The sequence below is a fragment of the Carassius gibelio genome, chromosome A10 (assembly GCF_023724105.1).
Source record: "Carassius gibelio isolate Cgi1373 ecotype wild population from Czech Republic chromosome A10, carGib1.2-hapl.c, whole genome shotgun sequence".
In the NCBI taxonomy this organism is placed as follows: domain Eukaryota; kingdom Metazoa; phylum Chordata; class Actinopteri; order Cypriniformes; family Cyprinidae; genus Carassius; species Carassius gibelio.
The window spans coordinates 1,224,552-1,235,660 of record NC_068380.1 but is presented as its reverse complement, the minus strand read 5'-3'; the positions used below and the strand labels follow the sequence as shown (position 1 = coordinate 1,235,660).

The window sequence follows — 11,109 nt, the reverse complement described above, 5'->3', positions numbered from 1 at the left end:
AAGTGGCCAAATTACTCTTGTGAACTGATGTGAACTTCCCAGCTCCACTTACAAGTGTTTGCAAGAGCTTTTTCACACGGGAGAGAGACGGTACCGTTACCTCCTCAAGAACCTCCGCAATAACCTGCGCCATTCATCTGATTTAGCCATTACAGTGTTTGAGATTACAAAACAAATTCTAAATATAAGGTTAAAATCTTAATACTATCGTGCAAAATGTTGAGGTCGGTAAGATTTGTTTCTAAAGTTCAACATTCATCAAAACTGCATTAATCAACAAATACTGTAAAAACTGAAAGATTGGTTACAGTACGTTTATCGTTTTATTAATCACGAGTATTTTTTGTTTACTTTAAAATTCCTGTGACAAATCAATCTTCAAGTACAAAATATCCATGTAGTTTCTCAATAATATAAGTTCATTGAAAGTGCACATATAATTTAAATTTTTTTTTTTTTACATTTTCTAAAGAATGTGTGGTGCTCATCTGTCTTCATGACACCAGTTCATGTCACTGGTCACCTGGGTGTTGCTAAGCAGTTATTAATGGCTTCTGAAGAGTTTAAGCACATTGCTATACAGCTGCTAGGGTATATATTCCATGGTTGCTAGAAGTTCAGCTTAGACTGGCTTGCTGGTTAGACAGTTAGAAAAAGCCAAGAACTCACTAAAACCAGCAGGCCGGCCTTATGAAGCTGGGAGACCAGCTAAGACCAAAAGCTCAGCTAAGGCTGTTTTTCCCCATAACAAGTAAAGTAAAGGATAAAAGTTGAAAAAGTAGGTTTGGGTTCAAAATCCATTTTGAAAGATCACTACTTTGAGAACGAGAAAAACATCTTTATTCACATTTTTTAGATTTATTAAAGTTAAAAATTGACAAATTCATAATTTTGGTAAGTAGTAAGTTAAGTAGTGTTCTTTTCTTAAACTTTTGTTGTTTATTATAGAGCCAATTCATATTTATTATAAAATACTTTAAAATATATAAATATATAATTGTATTACTCCTACAGTTTAAAAACAGTACAAAAGTCATGCTTCTCACAAACAGTGCTCATTAGGCCCTAAAGAGGGTCATATATCATCGAACAGGTCGTCAGGATCAAGGTTTGCAGCAGCGCTTGCTGGTTTCGGTTGGACGTCTGACGTTTTGCTCATCTCGGCTTTGGCATCTTCTGTCGGCTTCTCTCTAAAATTACAAAGTGCAGGAACAACCGTCAGCAAAAGGTGAAGGTTAAATACATAGCTGGAGCGAACATAATTCATGACACTGGAGTGAAGCCTGACTGCTGCCTGATTACAGTGACCCGGGCGAACCCCATCCCACCATGGGCTCCTAAAAATGGGGTCAAGACTAAACACTTTACAGTTCACCCTGTTTCTATCAGGACTGCGTTGTAAAAACAAAACAAAAAAAAAACAATAAAAAGCCCCTTTATAATCAGGCACATGCCTTGTGTTTTAGCACCACACATTTACTGCATGCTAATAAAAGGTCAATTTTAAGATGATTCTGACACTGATGTACATCCTGCTGGAAATATTAATCATGTGACATAAATGCCTCAAAGTCAGAACTAAGCTAGGTTGATGGTACGAAGACAAAATGACAAAATTAGCATGCCAGAATTGCTTCCTCAGCATTAAAGCAAGAAAAGAAAGGTTAAACTGTAGTATTTCCAACAGGATCCTGTCTATAAGGGCAGCAGAGAGATTCTCAAAGTGCTAGAAAAAATCAGGTCACAAGGAAAGTAAATGAAATTTATGGTCCCGTAAGCCTGTTAATTTCAGGATGTGCCAGGGATCATGTAGCCTTTTAAGCAAAGCTTGTCCGGTGCTATACCACAAAACACATGGACAGCATGGCTGGAATTAAACATACACACACATCAGAGAAAGTAAGTTGGGTTCAATCTCACTCTCCAGAATTTCCTACACGTTTGTACCTAAAGGGTCCATTTTGTTACTTTAAAGGTGCATATTAGGATTTAAAGTGTACATATTAGAAGAACCTAATAGGAACAAGATACCACCTCAGTGACAGCTTTTGTACCTTTATTTCTGAGAGTGCATGACAAAAAAAAGAAAGAAAAAAAGGTAAACGGACTAGAAACTCTTCAAAAAAAAAAAAAAAAAAAAAAAAAAAGAGGTTCTTAAGCAAAGATGGTAAACAAGGTTCTCGAGCTAAATGGTGCTTTAAAAGTCGTTTATTACATTACAAGTTCATCGGATCAATACGGCACAATCAGTAAAACAAATAATTCTGCTGGTTAAACAGGCTCTAGTTTTAGAGGAAAGGCTTGAATTGGTTTGTGTTGATAAATGATTTCATGAAACAGAAACCGCTCACATGGAAAAGTTTGACCAATGCAGGTCTGGAGGGAGACTAGCAACAGATCTGAGTGTTACATTCAAAATAAAACACCTTCATTTCCAAACCACTTTAGAGATGCTAGAAAATGACAAGATAAAGGAGTTATATATATATATATAATCATTTAATCCTGCTACACACAAAAAAATAAACATAATAATATACAAACAATAAATTAATAAATGAAAAATAATATATAATACAATTATTAAAAACAATAAAAATAAATGAAATAGCACATAAAATGATGTTATGATCTACTTTTAAAAATATAAATAAAAATAGTATTCAATTAAATATATAATAAAATATAATTATAATGTATAATATAAAATCTATCATCGGTAATATGTATATGATACTAATATAATGCACAAAAAATTAGATAAAATATATATATATATATATATATATATATATATATATATATAAACACACACACACACACACAGATAATATTCAATGCATTAAATGAACAGTTTTCAGATTTTGTCTCAAGCAGACTAATATTTGTGTGGTTTAATAAGCCTCACTGTGGGGGAAATGGAGTTCATTAAAAGTTAACAGCATCCACATAAAGCATGGACACACACTCAAGGAGTCTGTCTCTGGAAATAAACTCTTCTTTATTAGAAACAGGTTTGCATCCAGCAGTTTCTCCTCACTATGCGGCTACAGGACTCAGGTGAATAAGAGATGATTTTGGCAGATCACGCTGAGGAGACTCCAGAAACCCTTTAAGATCCTCCCGAAAAAGAGCTGCTCCGTAAAATACTACCATAATAACAATCAGGAAAAATAAAAATGAAATATTCAACTGCAATTATGAGCCTCATTTGCTCAGTGGGAAACTTTTACATTTTAAGGGGGAAAAAAAATTACGTTAAAAAAGACGAATACTATCGAGTATAAAATTGACGATAGTGTCGTATTTCACATATCACAAAGATTCACAAGACTGTAATGCTACTGCCACATACAGATGAGTCAAAAAGTCTGCAGCCACATAGAAAATATACGATTTTCTTCATACAGATGTGAAAAAATGACACGAATATGATAAAACAATGAAGATCTAATGAAGAAATGTTTCAGATTGTGTTCTATTTCAAGGTTACTAATCTTAAATTCAACAAAGAAGCATTTTGGCTGGAGGAGACTTTTGGACCCAATGTACAGGCATCAAGGCCTTATATTGTGAAACAGATTGTGTTTCCAGGTTCATGATCCCAGAATCTCATCTGAGGGCTCATCCTGCCACAAGTGCAGCTCAGGATACAAATACCTGCTTCTGAGACGTGCAGCTAAAAAGCTGTCTGACAAAAAGGAAGCAAATGTTAGGTGAGGTACACTGGGATTGAGTCAACAGTGCAGAGCGGAAGTCTTTATAAAACACTTCAAAACCAGCGGCCACATTCTGTTGCTTCTAATAAATCCATGTATTAGCATAATCATGGGTGTCTATGAAAAGCATGCTTTACTAAGAGTGAATCCCAGGGGGTTAGATGTACCAATATTGGTCATTTGATTCATGTGAATGATTAAGAAAACTAAGAAAAAATCTTGAGTTAGCTAAAGGAATATTTCACCCAAATACAGTTTGTTTCTTCATCAGAACAGATTTGGAGAAATTTAGCATTCCATCACTTGCTCACCAATGGATCCTCTACAGTGAATGGGTGCCGTCAGAATGAGAGTCCAAACAGCTGATAAAAACATCACAATAATCCACACCACTCCAGTCCATCAATGAATGTCTTGTGAAGCGAAAAACTGTTTGTAATAAACAAATGCATCAAGTTTTTTTTAACTTCAATCCATTACCATCCATGAATAAAACTTCCTCCATCTCCTGCTGTACTTATGAGTCAAACACATTAAAACATATTAGTTTAGAACTGTTTTTGTTTGTAAATGTTGCTTGGTTTGTGCATTATTTATTGTGTTGTTTTTATCAGCTATTTAGACTCTCATTCTGACGGCACCCATTCACTTCAAAGGATCAACTGGATATCGAATGCTAAATTTCTCTAAATCTGATCTGACGAAAAAACAAACTCGTCTACATTGAGTATGAGATTGAGTTAATGTTCATTTTCGGGGTGAACTAGAAGCTTTTGGGGTAACAAACAGCTCCTGTTTGCAAACAAATCATAATTCTTTCTCAGAAATACAACACACCGAGTAGGAAAAGTTTGTATTTGTTCTTTTCTTGCACTTACAGAGACCAAAGAGCTTTTATATGGTGCGTTGGTATCAAACAAACCCTGACACATAAAACACGTAAACACCATAATGGAGTCAGATGAATCACTCATTCTCATTTGACTCTCCAAAACCACATTTAATTGAACTAAGTAACTCAAGCATCAGAAATGCATCTTTGGTGCTTTCAGCAAGCCTTTAAAAAGCAAACCCCAAATGTTTATCTGTGAAACGGTGCTTAGTCAGCACAATCGGAGTGTAAACAGTGTATCTGCATGTATATACTCGGTTTAATCAAGGGGTTTCTCGGTGCGGCCGCATCTGGAAGTTATTTTGACCAGCTAAACTCTCCTGTAAAGACAACTTTGACACTTACGAAAGAGTGACTTTCCTACTGCCCACTTGGAAGAAATCCATAGGTATGAGCAGGGATAATGGATGGGCACTTTTGAGGACACGGTCGTCTTGTAAGTCGCTATATTTGCTGTCGTGATTCACTGGGAATGGTGGAAACTGTCTTCAGGTTGGACAAAAAGGTCTTATGTTCCTTTCACATTATTACAGACATGACGAGAAGCTATGGAACTTGTTAAGAAAATACAAAAAAGCCCAAAAAGGGGGTGAGATGTGACTATACACTTTCTTATAAAGCCAAATGTCTGACTACAGACCTTTGAGACATGAGATGCTGATGTAGGTAAACGACATTCACATATCGTGAAGTAAACCAATGGATGATTTTATTAGAATGATGCAAAAAGGCTGTTTTTGCACACACTAAACTTAACTTGCATCAAGTTGCCATATTTCAATCACTTTAAACATCCCATCGTGCATAAAAAAAAAAAAAAAACAATAATGAAAAGTCTTAGGATGTCTGAAACACCACCACTGGTTATTGTTAAAGTTTGTTAAAGTAATTATTTCTGAACAGAAGCAACACAAGGGTGAATCTCACAAAAACTGACAGAACAATAAAAGAAAAGAAATTATATTTTCTTCAAATAAAATTTGTATTCTTAAGACCACTAAAGATTTTGCATTGTGACAATATTTTTATGAATTACCACACCATTTTTCCATAACATACTGTAATGAAATTACATTATTAAAATGTAATTATTAAATTGCATAAATATGGCTATATACATACATGCATATAAATGAAAACTTAGAAACTTATATATGTTTCTAAAAATGACAATATACAGTATATAATATATATCATAATAGATGTTAATTCTATTAATAATAAAATAATAATGGCCATGAGAATTCGGAGGGAAATTTACTTAAGGAAACAATGTCATAATGAAAAAATTAAAAAAGTATAATAATATGCAAATTAATTTCAATAAATCAATTTTCCTCTTTTTTCCGCCCCCATTGTGGGTTAAAACTTGAGTCTGACATTACTCTGGGAGACCCAGGAAGAAACCGTCAGTAAACACACATACTAAGGACTGGATTAATGCAGTGTAACTGGCCTGATTGTTGGTTGTTGTCATGCTCTGCCAGATCCATCTCTAGGCAGGTGCTGGGAGATTGTAGAACAGAACAGTTTGCCAGGGGCCAAATGAATCCACATCTTTCTGCTCACTCGCTCGCTCGCTCGCTCTCCCTTCCTTCATCTCCCTCTTTCTCTCTTCTTATTCTTCTTCTAAAAAAAATAACTTTAACTTCTGATGCATCTCTGAATCGTCTTAACAGAGTTTCGACTTCCTTCTCCTTGACCTGGGAATGAGACATTTTACAATCAATTCACTTTGCAGTCACAGTGAATTACAGATGTCTTTTTTGTTTGTTTGTCTGTATATGCAGTCTTTAATCACAGCATTCTAACTTTCTTTCTCAGAAATGACCTTTCACTGCATCACAAATCCTTTTGACTTTCCAATCGCTCATTCAGGCATCTGCCTCTGTGCTGGAAATCCAACCAATTTACAAGAGATAAAACCAAGTCCCCCACCACACAGACTTGCATCAAATGCAATACAAAAAGATTTCAACATTCATCTGAAAAACAAAAAGACCTCACTTCAAACAAACGCTGCCTGATCTGAACATGGACGTGTGCCACATGCGGTCGTGTAGCTGAATAAACCAATGATGTCTGCAGGGTGATTCTTTTCAGCCTTTAGAGGAGAAATGCTTTTAAAAATGGGCTTTATTAGAGCAGATGTCATGGCACAGAGTCTCACCATCTGTAGACAGCAGTGATTGTGCGGTTCGTTTTTTGAGAGAAAAAAACAAAAGACTTGACACTGATTTTTCCTGCTGGGAAGCTGCTACTGGCACATTTCTTGATACCCATACAGGGTCTTTAAACAGACAATAAAAGGCCATTTGCTTTTTGATTACTCTAGAGATGTTGGCAGAACGATAGAGGCATTGGCATGGATGGTGCTACAGGTCTGAATAATGACTGTTTTCATAATGTTCACTCATTAGTTAACTTACTTTGATATTTACTTTAAGTTTGGGGTCAGTAAAATGTTTTTTTTTTTTTTGCAAAGAAAATAATACTTTTATTCAGTACAATTCATTGCATTGTTCAGAAGTGACAGTAAAGACATTTATAATGTTATAAGTGTATATAATATATAAATACATTTCAACTAAATGCTGTTCTTTCCAACATTCTATTCATCCAAAAATCCTGAAACAAATGACAAAACGGTGTTTCCATAAAAATTTGAAGCGTGGCACTGAAGACTGGAGTAATTATGCTGAAAAATCTGAAATAAATTACAGAAATAAATTACATTATAAATATTTTAAATATAACAGTTAATATAATTGTCAAAATATTTCACAATATTACTGATTTTATTGTGATTTTGATTAAATATATGCCGTCTTGGTGATTTTAGGATTTTTTTTAATACGATGAAAGTAGACAGTCGAGCTCCAAAAAGGACCATAAAGTAATCTGTATACTCTCATACAGTAGTCTTGTGTTGTTTTTCCAAGTTTTTCAAAGCAATACAAAAATGTATTAAAAAAAAATGAAAATGTTGTCATTAATCACTTACCCCCATGTCGTTCCAAACCTGTAAAAGCTTTGTTCGTCTTCGGAACACAATTCAAGATATTTTGGATGAAAACCGGGAGGCTTGTGACTGTCCCCTAGACTGCCAAATAAAATACACTGTCACAGTCCAGAAAAGTGTGAAAAGTATCATCAGAATAGTCCATCTGCCTTCAGTGGTTCAACCTTGACGATATGAAGTGACGACAATTCCTCTCCTATATGTCTCTCTCCATCGCCGTAGTGCCATTTTGGAGAATATGAGCTGAACGCAGGCAGCGTACGTTCTTCTGAATCAGCCACGCCACAAAGGATTCATTTTCTACATGTATTTACATTTTGATCTGAAAGAAAACAGCGCATCTGTGCAGTACGGCTGACTCTGAAGAGCGTAAGCTGCCTGCGTGCAGCTTACATTGTGATGTGGAGAGACAGAGAGGAGACAACTTGTTGAATAAAGTCATTATTTTTGTTTTATTCGCATACAAAAAGTATTCTTGTCGCTTTAAAATGTTACGGCTGAACCACTGAAGGCAGATGGACTATTCTGATGATACTTTTCATACTTTCCTGGACCTTGACAGTGTATTTTACTTGGCAGTCTATGGGGCAGTCACAAGTCACATCCAAAATATTTTAAATTGTGTTCCACAGACGAACAAAGCTTTCATGGGTTTGGAACGGGATTAATTACAAAATTTTCATTTTGGGGTTGAGTAACCCTTGAAGATTCTTCAAAACATCTGCTATTGCATGAAAAAAAAAAAAGTCCTTTTGGAATCACAGGAGAGCGAGTATAAGATGACGTATAAGACTGTTACTTTAACTCCATCTGCCAGATAAAATGAAGATTACACTGCCACTAATTTGTGTCACGTTTTCTAAGAGCATTCCAGCTCTCTCTGAGGCACAAAATTGTAAGTAATTAGCAGAGGCATTCAAAGCCACGCGGCTGTTTGAAAACCTCATTCCAGGAACAGACTGAGAATCCTCCAGCTGCATTTCTCCACTCGTGTGATACGAGGTGACATGTGTGATATTATTCACGAAAGAAGTTACAGCCAGGTCTCTATGCCATGGAAGTCTATTAAAGTTTGGAAAGTCTTGCCGCGGTGACAGAGCCTGCAGAAAGAGAGAGTCCAATACAAACTCTCAGTCTTCCGCAACACCGCAAGACGCGAGCACACGCACAAACCATCTGGTGTAGAGGCACCATTCTGTCACAGACCACCGCTGACACTGGGAGGCTAGAAACACTTTTAAACACAATCAGTTTAAACATTTATTCTGCCTGCAGAGTCACATAAACACTCTTGTATTTACCAAGTTTTAAAAGACCCTCGTTAAAAGTTAATCTCTCCATATCCCAGCATAACGTCAATACAATATGAAGCCAAAGCATCATTCTTATATGTCTGCCAACTTCAGAAACTTTCACATATGTCTGCCAACCCAAAAAACACAGGCTCTGTTCCAAATGCTAGTGAGCTGCCTTTCTATCAACTGTCCACTTTGGCAGCTCCCTTCTCAGGCAACATCCCAACTGAACTGATCTGAAAGGTGTAACGAGTCAGTTAACAAATCTATAATGTCACACGTAAAATACATAATGCATTCATCTAGTGCTCATAGTTAATCATATTAGTCTAGACATTACAAATAAAAGTAATCAAATAAATTACTGACTCCATGACATACACAAATACTGGGGGAAATTGTTCATTTTTAATCAGATATTTCATCAATATTTAACAATTACATTTCAAATTGTTATTGATACTTATTTAGAACTGTGTGAATTAATTTTCAGAAAACTTGTCTATTTAAAATTGATGCAGGATACAATTTCTGATCAGTTAAGTTGCATGATTTTCCCAGTCTTTTGGTAATGTTTTTTTAATCCATATGAGATTTTGACATTTTGCCAAGAAATACTTGAAAACTCAGCATAACGTAAAATGATATTTACTATAGAAAAACAACAGAAAATTCAATAACCTTTAAGATTTTATTAATGTGACTAACACGACTGGGGGGAAAAAATAAAAATAACAAAATAAAAATAAAAATATAAATTAATTAATTAAAAGAAAAAGATAGAATGACAGAACGATAAATTGAATGACGACAGAGAGACGGATAGACAGATAGATAGAGATTCAAGAACGGTGGGAAACCCTGAAAGAATAACCTAAGAATAATAACACTTAAATAATAACTCAAAAATAATAACTAATGCCAAATAATCTCCAAAACAGTGTGACTATTTTAAAAAGGAACATGTTTTCTCAGGATCAGAGTCCCACGAGTGCCATCAAGTCTGAAGAATTAGCTCAAAGCAAATCTAAACCATTCATGGGATTGTTCTTGTACAGTTATGGAGACCACTGAGGTACTGGCAAAGGAGGAGTTTAAAAACATTTAATGGAGGAAATTATACATATTTTCCATTAATAAATAAAAAAAGAGCCGGACAGATAAGCACCCAGGGGGGCCTCAACTGGAAAAGTACAGCTACAAGGTGCTGGCAACTAACCAATGGTTTCCGTACAATGGAAGAGGTTCTGGGAAAGCCTCTTCTGTCTGCTTGACTGGCCACAGGCGTGGAGAAAAAGCAACATCCAAGTTTGCATAAACTGGACACCAGAGAATAAGACACCCGGAATTATAACTGACATTTTTATGGCCACAGTTGCAGGGGTTTATGGGTATCATACGCAACATTAGATAACAGGCCTCCAGGAGTTTGGGTGTGCTATGAGTCGATCGACCACAATAAAAAGTGTAATTAGACGGAGGATGTGTGTAAATCTGAGGATGTGAGTGATGATACCTGGATCTCTGTCGCTGGTCCAGCGCTGCTCGTCTGGCTTGCGTCTCCAGCTGTTGGAGATGACGGTGGTGGCGTTTTCGGCAGGGTGCCACATCTGTGATGTCATTTAAGCTGTCATCCATCGGGTTGCTTTCTGGCATCTCTGTTAGACGAAACATGGAAAGGTTAAAGTTTTAAAGTTCATCCAATCTTCATATTTCCACTTATTAGCTGAGGTTTTTGTCTTTTAAAGAAGATCTACTTCACATTTAATCAGTAATTATGCCGTATTCATGAAATTTACTTAATCAGAAATTGTATAATTAATTGAAAAGTAAATATTTTAATTAATTTAGCAGAGCATCATTTTAATCTATGAAAATATTTTAATATTATAATGTGAAGAAATAAAAATGTGCATCAAACAGAGCAAACATTAGACAAATGTACTTCTTTTTTTGTGGAAAAGATTAAACATTTTAATTTTCATTATCTCAGGCAGATAAATCCTGAAGATACTATGACTGAATATTAATTATATATTATATATTAATATACAATATAAATATAATATCAAATGTATACAAATATTAATATAATTATCAATTATAATAAATAATAATAATTATTATTATTATTTAGCTACATTCTATATTTTTATTCTTTTTCTTAGTTTATTATTATAA

The 11,109-nt window shown here is 35.1% G+C and overlaps 1 protein-coding gene across 1 annotated transcript in view; it reads right to left on the bottom strand.

Moving 5' to 3' along the window:
• Window positions 1-823: 823 nt before the first annotated feature.
• xrcc4 (X-ray repair complementing defective repair in Chinese hamster cells 4) overlaps window positions 824-11,109 on the bottom strand; it is a 35,046-nt gene continuing 24,760 nt past the window's right edge. The window contains exons 7-8 of the mRNA XM_052607219.1: window positions 10,445-10,584; window positions 824-1,190 (exon numbers count right to left, since the gene is read on the bottom strand). Coding sequence (XP_052463179.1) covers window positions 1,076-1,190; window positions 10,445-10,584 — 255 coding nt within the window. The 3' untranslated portion in view covers window positions 824-1,075. The remainder of the gene's footprint in view (window positions 1,191-10,444; window positions 10,585-11,109) is intronic.